At 38.1% G+C, this 15455-nt stretch overlaps 1 protein-coding gene across 1 annotated transcript in view; it reads left to right on the top strand.

The window, feature by feature from the left end:
- The first annotated feature begins 4844 nt into the window (after window positions 1-4844).
- Window positions 4845-15455, top strand: part of AQR (aquarius intron-binding spliceosomal factor) — an 86930-nt gene continuing 76319 nt past the window's right edge. The window contains exons 1-4 of the mRNA XM_027553475.1: window positions 4845-5135; window positions 8408-8464; window positions 10381-10421; window positions 13514-13549. Of these exons, the coding sequence (XP_027409276.1) occupies window positions 5061-5135; window positions 8408-8464; window positions 10381-10421; window positions 13514-13549 (209 nt within the window). The 5' untranslated portion in view covers window positions 4845-5060. The remainder of the gene's footprint in view (window positions 5136-8407; window positions 8465-10380; window positions 10422-13513; window positions 13550-15455) is intronic.

Genomic DNA, 15455 nt, shown 5'->3' with positions numbered 1-15455 from the left:
TGGAAAACTCAGCAGTGGCCACAGGACTGGAAAAGGTCAGTTTTCATTCCAATCCCAAAGAAAGGCAATGCCAAAGAATGCTCAAACTACCACACAATTGTACTCATCTCACACGCTAGTATGGAGAAGGAAATGGCAACCCACTCCAGTGTTCTTGCCTGGAGAATCCCAGGGATGGGGGAGCCACCAGGCTGCTGGTGGGCTGCCGTCTTTGGGGTCGCACAGAGTCAGACACGACTGAAGCGACTTAGCAGCAGCAGCACACGCTAGTAAAGTAATGCTTAAAATTCTCCAAGCCAGGCTTCAACAATAATTGAACTTCCAGATATTCAAGCTGGTTTTAGAAAAGGCAGAGCAACCAGAGATCAAATTGCCAACACTGAAAAAGCAAGAGAGTTCCAGAAAAACATCTACTTCAGCTTTATTGCTATGCCAAAGCGTTTGACTGTGTGGATCTCAACAAATGTGGAAAATTCTGAGAGAGATGGGAATACCAGACCACCTGACCTGCCTCCTGAGAAATCTGTGTACAGGTCAGGAAGCAACAGTTAGAACTGGACATGGAACAACAGACTGGTTCCAAAGGATTATGTCAAGGCTGTATACTGTCACCCTGCTTATTTAACTTATATGGAGAGTACATCGTGAGAAACACTGGGCTGGAAGAAGCACAAGCTGGAATCAAGATTGCCAGGAGAAATATCAATAACCTCAGATATGCAGATGACACCACCCTTATGGCAGAAAGTGAAGAGGAACTAAAGAGCCTCTTGATGAAAGTGAAAGAGGAGAGTGAAAAAGTTGGCTTAAAACTCAACATTCAGAAAACTAAGATCGTGGCATGCGGTCCCATCACTTCATAGAAAATAGATGGGTAAATAATGGCAGACTTTATTTTGGGGGGCTCCAAAATCACTGCAGATGGTTATGCAGCCCTGAAATTAAAAGACGCTTTCTCCTTGGAAGAAAAGCTATGACCAACCTAGGCAGCATATTAAAAAGCAGAGACATTATTTTGCCAACAAAAGTCCATCTAGTCAGAGCTATGGATTTTCCAGTAGTCATGTATGGATGTGAGAGTTGGGACTATAAAGAAAGCTGAGTGCTGAAGAATTGATGCTTTTGAACTGTGGCGTTGGAGAAGACTCTTGAGAGTCCCTTGGACTACCGGGAGATCCAACCAGTCCATCTTAAAGGAGATCAGTCCTGAGTGTTTATTGCAAGGACTGATGCTGAAGCTGAAACTCCAATACTTTGCCACCTAATGCAAAGAGCCAACTCATTTGACCTGACCTCAAAGACCCTGATGCTGGGAAAGATTGAAGGTGGGAGGAGAAGGGGACTACAGAGCATGAGATGGTTGGATGGCATCAACAACTCAATGGACATGAGTTTGGGTAAACTCCAGGAGTTGGTGATGGACACAGGGAGGCCTGGTGTGCTGCACAATCCATGGGGTTGCAAAGAGTCGGACATGACTGAGTGATTGAACTGATCTTACCTACATAGTATGAATTTAAATTAGATACAAACTTTCATACTCTATTCAAAGAAGAGATTTAGTTGAGCCAGGTTTAATTTATTTTTATTCCATCATTATGGAAGGAAACTAAAGTTTAATATGCAGAAATCAGATTTCAATTTATATTATGTAAGATAACCAGTGATAATTGCACACATTTTTAAGGGGATAGCACCATGTTTGAAGTCTGCATGACTTTTAGGAATCCTTTATTAGAAGTGATGTTGGCTAGGACTGTTTCATGCAGAGTATCTGCTCTTCAGAAGCAGTGAAAGAACACACTTAATTCCTTTCTTGTTGAGGTTTCTCTTATTGTCAGTTAGGAGGGGTTAGAATTTCAGGGCTAACTGCTGGAATTCTATTAGCACTATTCCATTAGAGAAACAGAATTCTATTAGAGGAAAAAAAAGAACTAAACTGAAAAAGAAAAGTGGTTCAGTGGTGTTATTAAACAACATTGAACATGTAATATTTTACATCTGTATTGACTAGCTTCTATTCACTCTTTGAAGTTTGAACTTAAACACTGCTTCCTCTGGAAGGCTTTTTGATTTACCCTAGCATTCCATTTCCAGTGCTCCCACTGCTTTTTCTTCTTAACTATGTTAATTGTCCCTGTTGATTAGTGGTTTTCAAACTTTAGTGTGCACTGGAATCTTCTAGAGGGCTTGTTAAAAGCAGAGATTGATGAGCTGCACCCTCAGAGTTTCTGATTCAGTATTTGGGGCTGGGCCTGAAAATCTGCACTTACACAAGTTATGTTATTGCTGTATTGAAGCTACACTTTGAGAACCATTGAGTTAAACTGTTGTTAGCAATACATGTTTCTGGAAAGCAAGAGAAGGCATGATTTTATGTTTTAAAAATATAGTATAAAACAGTGTCTGATGTTGTTACGTTCTCAGATGTATGCTGAATATATAAAGAAGGAAGTGAATGGAGTCATCATTACAAGCTCTTATCTGTAAATCTCTATTTTCATTTAGAGCCTTTCATTCACTCTTGGAATGAGTTTGCCTTCTAATGTGTTGAGGTCCCTCCCTGATGTTTGTCAAAATCTTACCTATCTTGCAACACTCATCATAAAAGCTATTCAGAAAATCTTATTTTACCTTTTGTTTTATAGACTTTATTTGTAATTAAAGTGTAATTAGATACTTAATGTATTCATAATCTGTTGCATTTAAAATTATGATCATGCAAATCATCTTTAGTTCTAAAAACAAACTTTATACCATAGAAATTAGGAAAAGAAAAGGACTCCATATTTAATTTTCATATTTACAGACACTTTTGTTTACCTTCACAACTGTTTATTCTCAAACAGGCTATAGATATTACAAAATTCAAATGTTTCAAAAGGGTATAAAATGTAAAATAAGACTTCCCTTGCTCCTGTTCTTCCCTCTCCCAGTACTTTCTCCCTAGAGGCAGCTGTGTTACCAGCTTCTTGCCTGTGGTTATCCAGGCAAGGTTTACTAGAGACACATGTTTAATTTTTGAATGGATTTGGGAGGGGTAGAAGTATGCATTCAAACTCAATGATAAATACAACTAGCAATTCAATCAAAAAATTGGGCAAACAATTTGAATAGAGGATTCCACAATCATGAATGGCAAAGAAGCACAGGGGACACCCAACATCATTAGTCATCAGGGTAATACAAATTAAAGTTACAATGTGATATGCCACATAACTATTAAAATGGCAAAAATGAAAAAGACTATACCAAGTGTGGATGAGAAAAGTGGAATTGGAACTCTCATACACTGCTGTTGTGAATATAAATAGTACAACTACTTTGGAAAATAGTTTCTTAAAATTTAAGCATACTCCTACCATATGACCCAACTATTCCACTCCTATGTATATACTTGAGAAAGGGAAACACATGTCTACATTAAGAATGCTTTTAGTGCATTATTTGGAATAGTCAAGAACTGGAAACAATTCAAATGCTCGTCCATAGATGTGTAGGTTAACAAACAGTGGTATGTCCATAGAATAGACTACTACTCAGCAATAAAAAGCAATGAACTATTAATACATGCATCAACATGGATGAACCTCAAAATAATTATGTTGGACTTCCCTGGTGAGAATCCACCTGCCAATTCAGGGGCCACTGGTTCAATTCCTGGTCCAGGGAGATTCCACGTGCTCTGGAGCAGCTAAGCCGATGCACCACAACTACTGATCCCATGCTCTAGGGCTTTCCAGTCACAACTTCCGAGCCCAGATGCGCAACTACTGAAGCTCGTGTGCCTGGAGCCTGTGTTCTGAAACAAGAGGAGCCTCTACAAAGAGAAGCCTGTGCACTGCAAAAAAGAGTAGCCTCTGCTTACCACAACTAGAGAAAGCCCAAACACAGCAACAAAGACCCAGCTCAGCCAATAAGATAGATAAATAATAAAAGTCATTATGTTGAGTGAAAAAAAGAAAGAAAAAGGTACATACTATATTATTTCATATTTGTAAAATCTGATTAAAAATATGTTAATCTACAGATTAATATACTTTAGATTAATAGACTATAGATTAATATACATTATATATTAATCTGTAGGTTAATACAGTTTTAATAGGATTTTACAAAAATGAAATAATATAATATATATCTTTTTCTGTAGTGACAGAGAGGCTTTCCAGGTTGCTCAGTGGTAAAGGATCTACCTGCCAGTGCAGGAGATGTTAAGACACAGGTTTGCTCTCTGGGTCAGGAAGATCCCCTGGAGAAGGAAATGGCAACTCACGGCAGTATTCTTGCCTGGGAAATCCCATGGACAGAGGAGCCTGGTGGGCTGCAGTCCATGAGGTCGCAAAGAGTTGGACACGACTGATGCGGCTTGGCACTCATAGTAACAAAAAGATCACTTCTACCCAGTGGATACGAATGGATCGCACAGGAGTAGTAGGAAACTTTTAGGGACACTGGATATGCTTATTATTATGACTTTGGTAATGGCTTTACAGATGTGTGCCTATGAAAAAAAAATCAAATTTCACACAAAATATGTGCAGTTCATTATAGACTAATTTATATTTCCGTGAATCGGTTTAAAGTTAAAATCAAGCCTTGCCTCCCCGTCTAATTTTTTTTTTTTTCACTACTACTTTTTTTTTTTTTTTTAGGGTTGAAAGAAATCCCAAGTCTCCCTCTTCCTCCCCAACGCTAACAACATAACCTCCACCAACACCATCTATCAGGCCACTGAGACAGCAATCCGGTCTCGCTGGTGTTTTTCTGCCGGTTTCCCACTAGGGGGCAGAAGCGGGAGAGGGCGACGCTCTTGCTTCTCTAGCTCAGAGCCGACACCTTGCATGCACTTCCGGCCTTGTTGTGTTCCGCTTTCCGAAGAATGTACAAGCTGCGGTACGCCTTCCTAGTGAGACTGTAAACCTTGAGGATATTCTGCCCCGCCGAATTTTTGCATCTCAGAATCAAGCAGCCGCAATCGCCTCTTAGGGGAAGTTCATCAGATTCACCGCTGCTCGGAGCGGTCCTTTCTTTTCCATTGGAGCGGAGAGAGTGCTGCCATGACGGCCCCTGCTCAGCCCAAGAAAATCGTGGCCCCTACGGTGTCCCAGATCAACGCAGAGTTCGTGACCCAGGTGGGCTAGGGCGAGTCTGGTGTGTATGAAGGGATGAGGACTCTGAGGCCAGGGGGTGGAATTTTCTTCGGGAAGGGAGCACCCAGGAGGCATTTGTTCATCGATTCATTAACTCAAGTCTTTTTACTGAAGTGTATGTGCTGTGTGCCAGCCACCGCACTAGCTCTTGGGGAAACCATGGTTAAAGAGACTCTGCCCTGAGGAGTTCACATTCCGGGGGATACAGATACATGAAAAGAAAGCTTTTATGTTAGAGTTTGTCGCTCGAGCGATGAAGTCGCAGAAGGAACACCCCAGTCTACCTGAGACTGGCAAGATTTCGTAGCAGAGGTGATGTTGAACTGAGTGTTGAAGAAGGAATAGGCTTATTCTTATCCTTAGAGTAACCTCGATCTTTGAGCGGAGCGATGAGAGTCAGACAAGAGACTTGCTCCAAATAAATGCGTCTAGAAAGAGCAGTCTCCGACGCTAATGCGTGAGTGTTCCTCTAGAACCCGTTACTGTGTTTTATTGTGAACCGCGGTTGGCTTTGAACAGGGAAATACAATCCCCGGTAGCTCTTAGCAACATTCCTATCCTTATTTGTTGTTTGGGGTATTGACTAACAGTGCAAGTAACTCAAGGTAGAACTTGCTACTCACCAACTTCTTCTCTGTGCCCTGTCTCAGCAGATTTGCCAAGGCAGAAGCATAGGAGTCACTTTGAGTCCTTCTTTTCCTAGCCTGCACTTTGCTACATTCTAAATGTCTCTTAAATCTGTGTGCTTTCTGTGCCCTAAGCCAAGTTTCCATGGTTTTCTTCCTGAACCTAGGTATCCTAACCTGTGTTCCTGTCTTTCCACTTGCTTTCCTCGAGCTCATTTTTCACATTGTTGTCAGAGTGATTACCCAAGTACAAATCTGATCTCCTCACTTATCTTCTTACAATTTCTAATGAGTTCTAATTGCCCTTAGGATAATGACTGGAATCATCCAACGCATTTTATAGTCTAGCCTGTGCTTATATCCAGTTTTGTCTGTTATTTCCCCTTTTCTAATTGTGTTTTAGCCATACTGAACTGCACTTAATTGTGCTGTGCTATCTTTCACCTCCTGGCCTTTCAACATTGTTCCCTCTACTTAGATTCCTAATCCTCTCTGCTCCTCCCACCCTTTTCTTATATGGTTAATTCGTTGTCATCAATCTACATTAATTTGGAGAGGTTTTTGCAGATAACTTAAGACTAGATTGTTATGGTTGTTCAGTCGCTAAGTTCTGTCCAACTCTTTGCAACCCCATGAACTGCAGCACACCAGGCTTTCCTGTCCTTCACTCTCTCCCTTTGCTTGAACTCATGTCCAGTGAGTCACTGATGCCATCCAACCATCTCATCCTCTGTCATCCCCTTCTCCCCGTGCCTTCAGTCTTTGCCAGCATTAGAGTCTTCCAGTGAGTAGGCCCCTCACATCAGGTGGCCAGAGTATTGGAGTTTCAGCTTTAGCATCAGTCCTTCTAGTGAATATTCAAGATTGATTTCCTTTAGGATTGACTGGTTGGATCTCCTTGCTGTCCAAGGGATCTCAAGAGTCTTCTCCAGGACCGCAGTTCAAAAGCAACAGTTCTTAGGCTCTCAGCGTTCTTTATGGTCCAACTCTCACTTCTATACATGACTGCTGGAAAAACCATAGCTTTGACTATACGGACCTTTGTCAGCAAAGTGATGTCTCTGCTTTTTAATGTGCTGTTTAGGTTTGTCATAGCTCCAGACTAGATCAGAATTCTCTTTTCCCATATACTTGAAATTTTGGGTAGAAGTTATTAGTTCCCTCCCCTCAGGGAGCTTACAGTTTAGAGTCAGTAAATGAACAGTGTAGTTTCAGACAGTTATCATTGCTATCAGGAGAATGAAACGGCATTGTGACAGAGCAGGTGAAGTGTATAAGAGCAGTCGGGAAAGTCCTCTCGGGGGTGGTTTTGACCTAAGACCTGAATGCCAAAAAAGGAGCCAGTTGGGGAAGAGCAGGGAGTCTTGGGAGACGCAGTGCAGATGCCTTATGATGTGTATGTAAAGAAGCCAGGAGAGCGAACTTGTGAAAGGAAGGATGGTAAAGACGGGACAGAGAGTATGTAGGGATAGTACCATTTCCCTGCCCCTCCTCCTCCATTATTTATGAGCACCTGGTGCACCTGATCAGAGAAGGTGCTTTCTAATGATTATTGAGTGAATGAGTTGTAGAGGTTGAAATTTAGTTATAAAGAAGATCAGATATCTGAATTCTGTGATCTCACTTTTTTAATGATAAGCACTTTTTAGCAATAAAGTATTCTTAAAGAATATACATTGTTTCTTTTGAGACATAGTGCTGTCACTTAATAGACTACTGTTATTGTTGTTTAGTCTCTAAGTCATGTCTGATTCTTTTGTGACCCCATGGACTGAGCCGGCCAGGCTCCTCTGTCCATGGGATTTCCCAGGCAAGAATACTGGAGTGGGTTGCTATTTGCTTCTTCAGGGGATCTTCCTGACACAAGGATTGAAACCTAGTCTCCTGCATTGGATCCTTTGGCCATCTGATTTGAAGAACTGACTTATTAGAAAAGATTCTGATGCTGGGAGGGGTTGGGGGCAGGAGGAGAAAGGACGACAGAGGATGAGATGGTTGGATGGCATCACTGACTTGATGGACATGGGTTTGCGCAAGCTCCGGGAGTTGGTGATGGACAGGGAGGCCTGGTGTGCTGCAGTCCATGGATTTGCAAAGAATCGGACATGACCGAGTGACTAAACTGACTGACTTCTGCATTGGCAGGCAGATTCTTTACCACTGAGCCACCAAGGAAGCCCTCCTGAGTGTGCTAATCACTTAAAGATTTATTATTTTGCAGATCAACATTCCTGAGGACTTTGAATCTGAGTTTAGTACTGGCTCACTTGTTAACATTTTATTGTGGGCAGCTCATTTAATTTTTCTAAACCTGGGTTTCCTTAGCTCTATGCTGAAGATGTTTGACTGTGGTTATTAACTTTCCCCTAGGAGTAATTAGAAAAGTATGTTTTGTTTTGTTTTTAAAATCACAGTAGCAGGTTGCCATGCAGGGCATTACTGACATTCAGCGGATTGTAGCCAAAGATGCTAACTGATTTACAAGCCCATGTAGTCCCCTTAGTAGGTAAATGACTCTTATCTAACGTGGCTCTGTGCCAGAAGTGCTTGTTACTGAATGATCTTGGTCTCTTAGCTCTACAGCCGTATGAATATATGACTTACTGTTTATACTGTTTACTTTTGCAGTTAGCATGTAAATATTGGGCACCCCATATCAAGAAAAAGTCACCCTTTGATATAAAGGTAAGTATTTTTGATTTGCAGTATCCTTTATGAATAAGTATGCTCTTTGTATCTCTTTTTCAAGAGCTGATTCATCAAAAGGTTTTCACTTTTTTTTTAAGTTAAAATGAATGGTTTTCTAAACTAATGATTGCTCATAAGAGAAAATTTGAAAAATACAGAGGCTACACATAAGAGAATAAAAGGTCATTTCTCAGTGATAACCTCTACTATCATATGTTGTATTTCCTTTAAGCTTTTTAAAAAGTGCGTGTGGATTTTCCTGTTCAGAGATTCTTAGATTGTTTTTGATTTATCATTATTCGGTGACCATGTAATGTTGTAAATATACAGCAGTTTTCCTGCAGTTTTTTTGACAGTTCACCTAGGATAGAATCTATTGTTTTCTGGTTGATGAACTTCAATAAAGATATGTAGTAATGGTGGAAGAGGGGCGACTTGTTTAGTGTAGAGGATCAGATGCGTGGGGCCAGTCATATTCAGTTAGAGAGTGAACTTAGGATTCATGTGACACAGTTTAGAATAATTGAAAAGAAAAAAGCCTAAACCTAAGATTAATTCTTACTGAAATAGGTTCTTAAAAAGAGGTCCTTACATGAAATAGAGCTGACATATTGCATGCCACTTAATGTGTAGTAAAGACAGATATAAAGCTTTGCCATTATATACTTCCAACTCCAAAACCTGAATTCTTAGGGATTATACCATTCAAGCCCCCCAACCCAAGTAAATGGAAACCTGAGGTTTTATCATGCATTCGGATAACAGAATGGCGTTTGTTTCTGTTATTTCTTTGTGCTTTCAGTTTGCTTTCTGATTTTTGAAAACACATTGTTAAAACGCTTAGGTGAAGCCCGCTAACATTTAGTATACCTTGTTAAAACTATGTTTTAAAAATTATCCTGATCTTGTGGTAAAGGCAGGAAGATAATGAGGCAAGCAAATCTTGAATTTATATGAAATTTCTGTTTTTTTCTGCTTTCTTTTTATCAAAATCTAAATTATTAAAAAATAATAAAATGCCTTTACCACCCACAAACATTTATTTGACGGATATACTCTGAGCAATTAAAAGATATCATAGTTACCATAAAATTATATTATACCGTGTTAAAGCACTTTATAATTTTAACTTTTTTTTAAAAACTACTCTTATCACTAGTACTACTATTATTTCTGCTACTGTTAACTATTATTTAAGGCTCACCATATGCAAGGCCCTGGGCTGAATTCTTTATGTGTGTTGTCTTTTAGCAAACCCATGGGGCTCTTAATAGTATAATTAGATCCTTTTTGTATACTGGGAAACAGCCTTAGAGCAATCAGGCACTTGCACAGGTTATAGCCATCAGCAGTGAAGGTGACTGGTTTGAATCAGGCTTCCAACTCCAGAACCTGAATTCTTAGGTATTATACCATTTTATCCCCCACCAACCCAAGTAAATGGAAACCTGAGGTTTCATCATGCATTCGGATAGCAGAATGGCATTTGTTTCTGTTATTTCTTTGCACTTTCAGTTTGCTTTCTGATTTTTGAAAACACATTGTTAAAACTCTTAGGTGAAGCCCACTAACATTTAGTATACCTTGTTAAAACTATGTTTTAAAAATTATCCTGATCTTGTGAATTTTTGTTTTCCCTAGAAATGAAATAAATACATCATTTTAATAATTATTTCTATAATTATTTTTATGTAGACATATTTATTTTTTCTACTACTTTGCTTTCTTGTTATTTTACATTTTGAGGAATATAATGGGGTTATAAAAAAAATCTCTGAAGTATTATTTCACTAGCAGTAATATTTGATAGCTTTCCTAAATAACTTGTTTTGTGTAATCTCAGTAACTAAAAACTCTCAGAGTCTGAAAAAAATTATTTGAGATATTAAACATTTTTATATTTTTAACAACAGGTGATTGAAGATATATATGAGAAAGAAATTGTCAAATCAAGGTAGGAATGAGTTTAATTTTTATACATAGGAATTAGATGTTTCTAACTTGGATCTCATCTGAGCGTCTAAACTAAATGTAATTATAAACTTGGAACTTTCTTTTCTTTCTTGATTTGGTCATCAAGGAGATGGTAGCTAGAAAAATTACATCTAGCTGCTGAAGAGTCATAAGATATTTCTTTGCCTTGTAATTTTTGACTCAGATTAGAGAGATTTAGGGTTTATTTTCTTTTTGAAGGAATGTGAGGAAGACTGAACATAAGAGATTTTAAAATTTCAGTTCAGTTAATACTAATTTTCTTACCATTTTCTGATAAATCTTTTTAAAGGATTATTTAAAAATTGGAAAAGTAAACATACATGATAATTAAATACCAAACAAAGAAGTATTTTGTACAAGCTATATATGTAATAAAAAATTATTTTGAACAATACACAGAAGGGGATAAGTTTCAGTAAATCTTCTTCCCTGGCCCTTAACCCTCAGTGTCTTTATTTATGTATACACCTGTTCCAGTTCCCTACTCCTGTGATTTTTTAAAAACTGCGTCTTGGACATTTTTCCATATTTGCACATGTAGACATATATGCCCAATCAGTATTTTAAAAGGTAATTGACTAACCGTTTTAGTATGAAATGGAAACATTCATGTTATGAATGTCATAGAAATTATAAAATGGCAGATTTTATTTTTTTCATGTGTTCCATGAAATTAGGAGGTGAATTTTGCTAAATATTATAAACACAGTGTCAAAATAAGAGGTTAGTTGTTTTGTTTTAATGATTGATTCTTGAGCCTGATTGATTCTAGAGCCTTTGGTCCTAACAGGACGAAAGACCATGCTAAGGTTTTTTTGTTTTAAATTTGAAGAGCAGTAGGAAACCAGCGAAGCCTGATGGTGGTATTTTAAAAATGCCCCCGTTGGAGGGGGCAAGAGGCAGGTAGTTAGCTAGGTGAATATTGTTGTAGTCTGGTTAAAGATCATAATGGCATGGGTTAGCATGGGAAGTTGAGATACAGAGGAGTTACCAGTTTGAGAGAGAGGGAAGTGAAGAGATGGTTGGTGGCTGGATGTGATGAGTGTGGGAAGGGAGAAATCAAGGATGACTCCACAAAGTTTTTGGCCAAGGTAGTCAGGTGATTAGGTGCCATTCCTGACTTTTGCTGTTGTTGGTGATTGGATTGGGTATAGAAATGTTGAATTCTAGCTACTAAAGAGCCTTATAGATGTAGTATAAGCAGTTAGGTATCTAGGTGTAGAGTTATGAATAGAGGACTTGGTTGAGCCTACTTTGAGCACCAACCACCATTCTAGTGCTAGGGGTGCATCAGTGAACATGGCAGGTAAAGTCTCCTGTTAACTCGTGGCGCTTATGTTCTAATTCTTACTTAGACAGATAACACATGCAAATGTAGCATCGGCAGGTCGTGAGTGCTATAAGTTAAAGTGGGATTAGGGTACAGCGACAAAGACTGCTACTTTAGGTTGAATGATCGGGCAGTCCTCCCTTAAGGTGTATCACATGTGAGCCAGCACGTTAACTATTATCTTCCTTTTATGGATGAGAAAACTGAGGTACAGAGAAGTAACTAGCCCGATGTATTTTACCATAGGTAGATGAAGAGGCTGCTCCAGTTATTAAATCCTTGTTCTCTGGCTCTTATCCAATACTCTGTTCTTAAATAGGACAGGGTCCAGTTGCTCTTTAGGACTCTCTTAACCCATACACTGTGATTAATTGTTAATCCAATTATGAATCCATCCAAGTGATTTTTATACTGAAGAAAAAAGGATAACTTACAGAGCAGTTTACTTTTGCCAGTGTTTAGATTTCTTTTCATTAAAAATGTTTAATCCTCTTTACAATGAAATTAACAGATACTGCATAAAATGTACAGAAATGTATAGCCTTCTGAATTTTACCACCACCAATGTTGGAAAAAAACCAACACCAACATTGTCAGCATCCTAGAAACCCTTGTATGGCCCTTTGCTTTACCATTTAAATATGGAAGTATGCAAACATGAATACCATAGTTTAATTTTGCTTGGTTTTAAACTTTAAAAAAAATGGAACCACATAATATGTACTCTTTTGTGCTGGCTTCCTTCGTTCACAGATGTTATTTGATTTTTTAATCTGTGTAACAATCAAGTCTGGAGTAGATAGCTCAGAAATTTATGTCAAGTCCTTGTCAGCCTTTTAACAAACTTTGTATAAGTAATATTTGTTATTATTACTTGTAACTTTTCGTCCTTTAAAGATTTTCTGGCATGTCTAGTCTCTAGACCCGTTTTTATATCTTACATATATATAGCATTAGTTAAGCTCTTTACCTGTCTCAGCAAGTTTAATTTGCAAAACTGGAAGCTTATATCCAGTGGCATGGTTCTGGTCTCGTTCCTTTATTTCTAATATACAAAATGATAAAGCTAAATTAGTGGACATTTGAACCTACCTTTGCAGAGATACCCTAACTACAGGATCATTTATCCATATAAAACAAACACTTCTGTTTCTTAAAGTATATACAGAAATACCTGATACTGTCTCTACAATTTTCTAATATTTTAGATTTAATATCAAGACTACATGACATGCCTGTAATACAAATATGTGTCCCTTATATAGGAAGGCATGCATGACTTCAGCAGAATGTTTCCATTTGATTATTATTAAATGAAAGAAGATTAGTGCTTAAGAAATTGAGGCAGACTAGCTTTTGGCAATGGTGATCCAATAATATTGGTGATCCAATATTATGAATATTGATGAGCACTTGTGTTTTGATTAAATCTACTTGGCTTATTAGTTTGTGTGTTATATCCTTGTATGTCATGGTGCTAATTGTGTTTGTTATATGAATAGGATATAATTCTTCTTAGATAGTTTTTAAAAATAAATAAACTGAACAAAATAAAAAATATATAAAAGCAAAATTTGCTTTCTTCAGTGTTTTATTGGATATAATTATTCTGCTGTATAAGTCAGTATTAAAACAAGATTCCAGAATACATCTGTATTAGTAACTCAGAAATGTTATATTCCCTATTTAAATATTTTTACTATTGACTTTTATGTTTTTAGGTTTGCTATCAGAAAGATAATGCTCTTGGAATTTAGGTGAGTTAAAAGACTTTACTTTGATGAAGTTAAAGATGACAACATGACTTAACTTTTAACTAGGTTTACTGTACACTTCTGTGAGTTGGTAAGAAAATAATTACTATAGACTTTTCAAGGTTTATATTTTTGTGTTTGGCTTATTTTGGAATATGTGTATGATGTCTTTTATTTTCAAGGATGTTGTTCCATTGTTAGTGTAACTGAATTTTGAATTGTTTCTCACTAATTAAGATACTGTGTGCTGAGCAATTTCTGAACTCTTACTTGGTTCCTCTAGTTACAATGGAAGTAAACTGGAATGCATTCTATAGCCATTTTTTTTCCTTCCAAGCTTATTTATTATGACCAAACCAACCTTGTCCTGACCTAAACCACTTAAAGATATTTCAGGCAGAAGAGGATATGCAATTTTTAGATTATAATTTAGATTATATTACAGCTAGGTATGGCCAGTAGACTGGAAGTAAAAGCCAAGATTGTTGTTGATGATAGTAGTATTTGTCATTTATTGAACCTTGTGCTAGACATAATGTTAAACATTTTATATAGAGAGCAATCATAGCAATCCTGCAAGAAGTCACTATACTTTCCATATAGTGAAGGAAAAAAACTGAGATCAGAGCAGTTAAGTAATTTGTTCAAGATAATGCATTTAAGTAATTGGTGGAGCTAGGATGCCAGTGTCTTATGCCAAAGCTCATGGTTTTTCCACTTCTCCACACTCCCTTGAGGTATAGTCTGCATCAGAAGTCAGTCTCTGTTTTAATGACTGTAACTCCAGGAGACAGTGAAAGACAGGGAAGCCTGATGTGCTATAGTCCAGGGGTTGCAGAGTCAGACATTATTTAGAGACTGAAAAACAATAGCAGCTCCCTTCATAAACTGATTTGATCCTCACAAAAATGGCATAAGACTAGCAATCACTTCAAGAAAATTAGAGATACCAAGGGAACATTTCATGCAAAGATGGAAACAATAAAGGACAGAAACGGTATGGGCCTAACAGAAGCAGAAGATATTAAGAAGAGGTGACGAGAATACACAAAAGAACTATACAAAACAGGTCTTCACAACCCAGATATCATGATGGTATGTTCACTCACCTAGAGCCAGACATCCTGGAATGTGAAGTCAAGTGGGCCTTAGGAAGCATCACTAGGAACAAAGCTAGTGGAGGTGATGGAATTCCAGTTGAGGTATTTCAAATCCTGAAAGATGATGCTGTGAAAGTGCTGCACTCAATATGCCAGCAAATTTGGAAAACTCAGCAGTGGCCACAGGACTGGAAAAGGTCAGTTTTCATTCCAATGCCAAAGAAAGGCAATGCCAAAGAATGCTTAAACTACCACACAATTGCACTCACCTCAAAATTAAGATGAGTAAAGTAAGCTAGTAAAGGAGTGCTCAAAATTCTCCAAGCCAGGCTTCAACAGTACATGAACCGTGAACTTCCAGATGTTCAAGTGGAATTTAGAAAAGGCAGAGGAGCCAGAGATCAAATTGCCAACATCTGTTGGATCATCGAAAAAGCAAGAGAGTTCCAGAAAAACATCTACTTCCACTTTATTGACTGTGTGAAAGCCTTTGACTGTGTAGATCACAACAAACTGTGGAAAAGTCTTCAAGAGACAGGAATACCAGACCACCTGACCTGCCTCCTGAGAACTCTGTATGCAGGTCAGGAAGCAACAGTTAGAACTGGACATGGAACAACAGACTGGTTCCAAATCGGGAAAGAAGTACGTCAAGGCTGTATTTTGTCACCCTGCTTATTTAACTTATATGCAGAGTACATCATGAGAACTGCTGGACTGGATGAAGCACAAGCTAGAATCAAAAAGATTTCTGGGAGAAATATCAACCTCAGATATGCAGATGACACCACTCTTATGGCAGAAAGTGA

This window comes from Bos indicus x Bos taurus, chromosome 10, assembly GCF_003369695.1.
Source record: "Bos indicus x Bos taurus breed Angus x Brahman F1 hybrid chromosome 10, Bos_hybrid_MaternalHap_v2.0, whole genome shotgun sequence".
Lineage (NCBI taxonomy): Eukaryota > Metazoa > Chordata > Mammalia > Artiodactyla > Bovidae > Bos > Bos indicus x Bos taurus.
The sequence above is the reverse complement of the archived record's forward strand: the minus strand, read 5'-3'. Positions and strand labels throughout refer to the sequence as shown.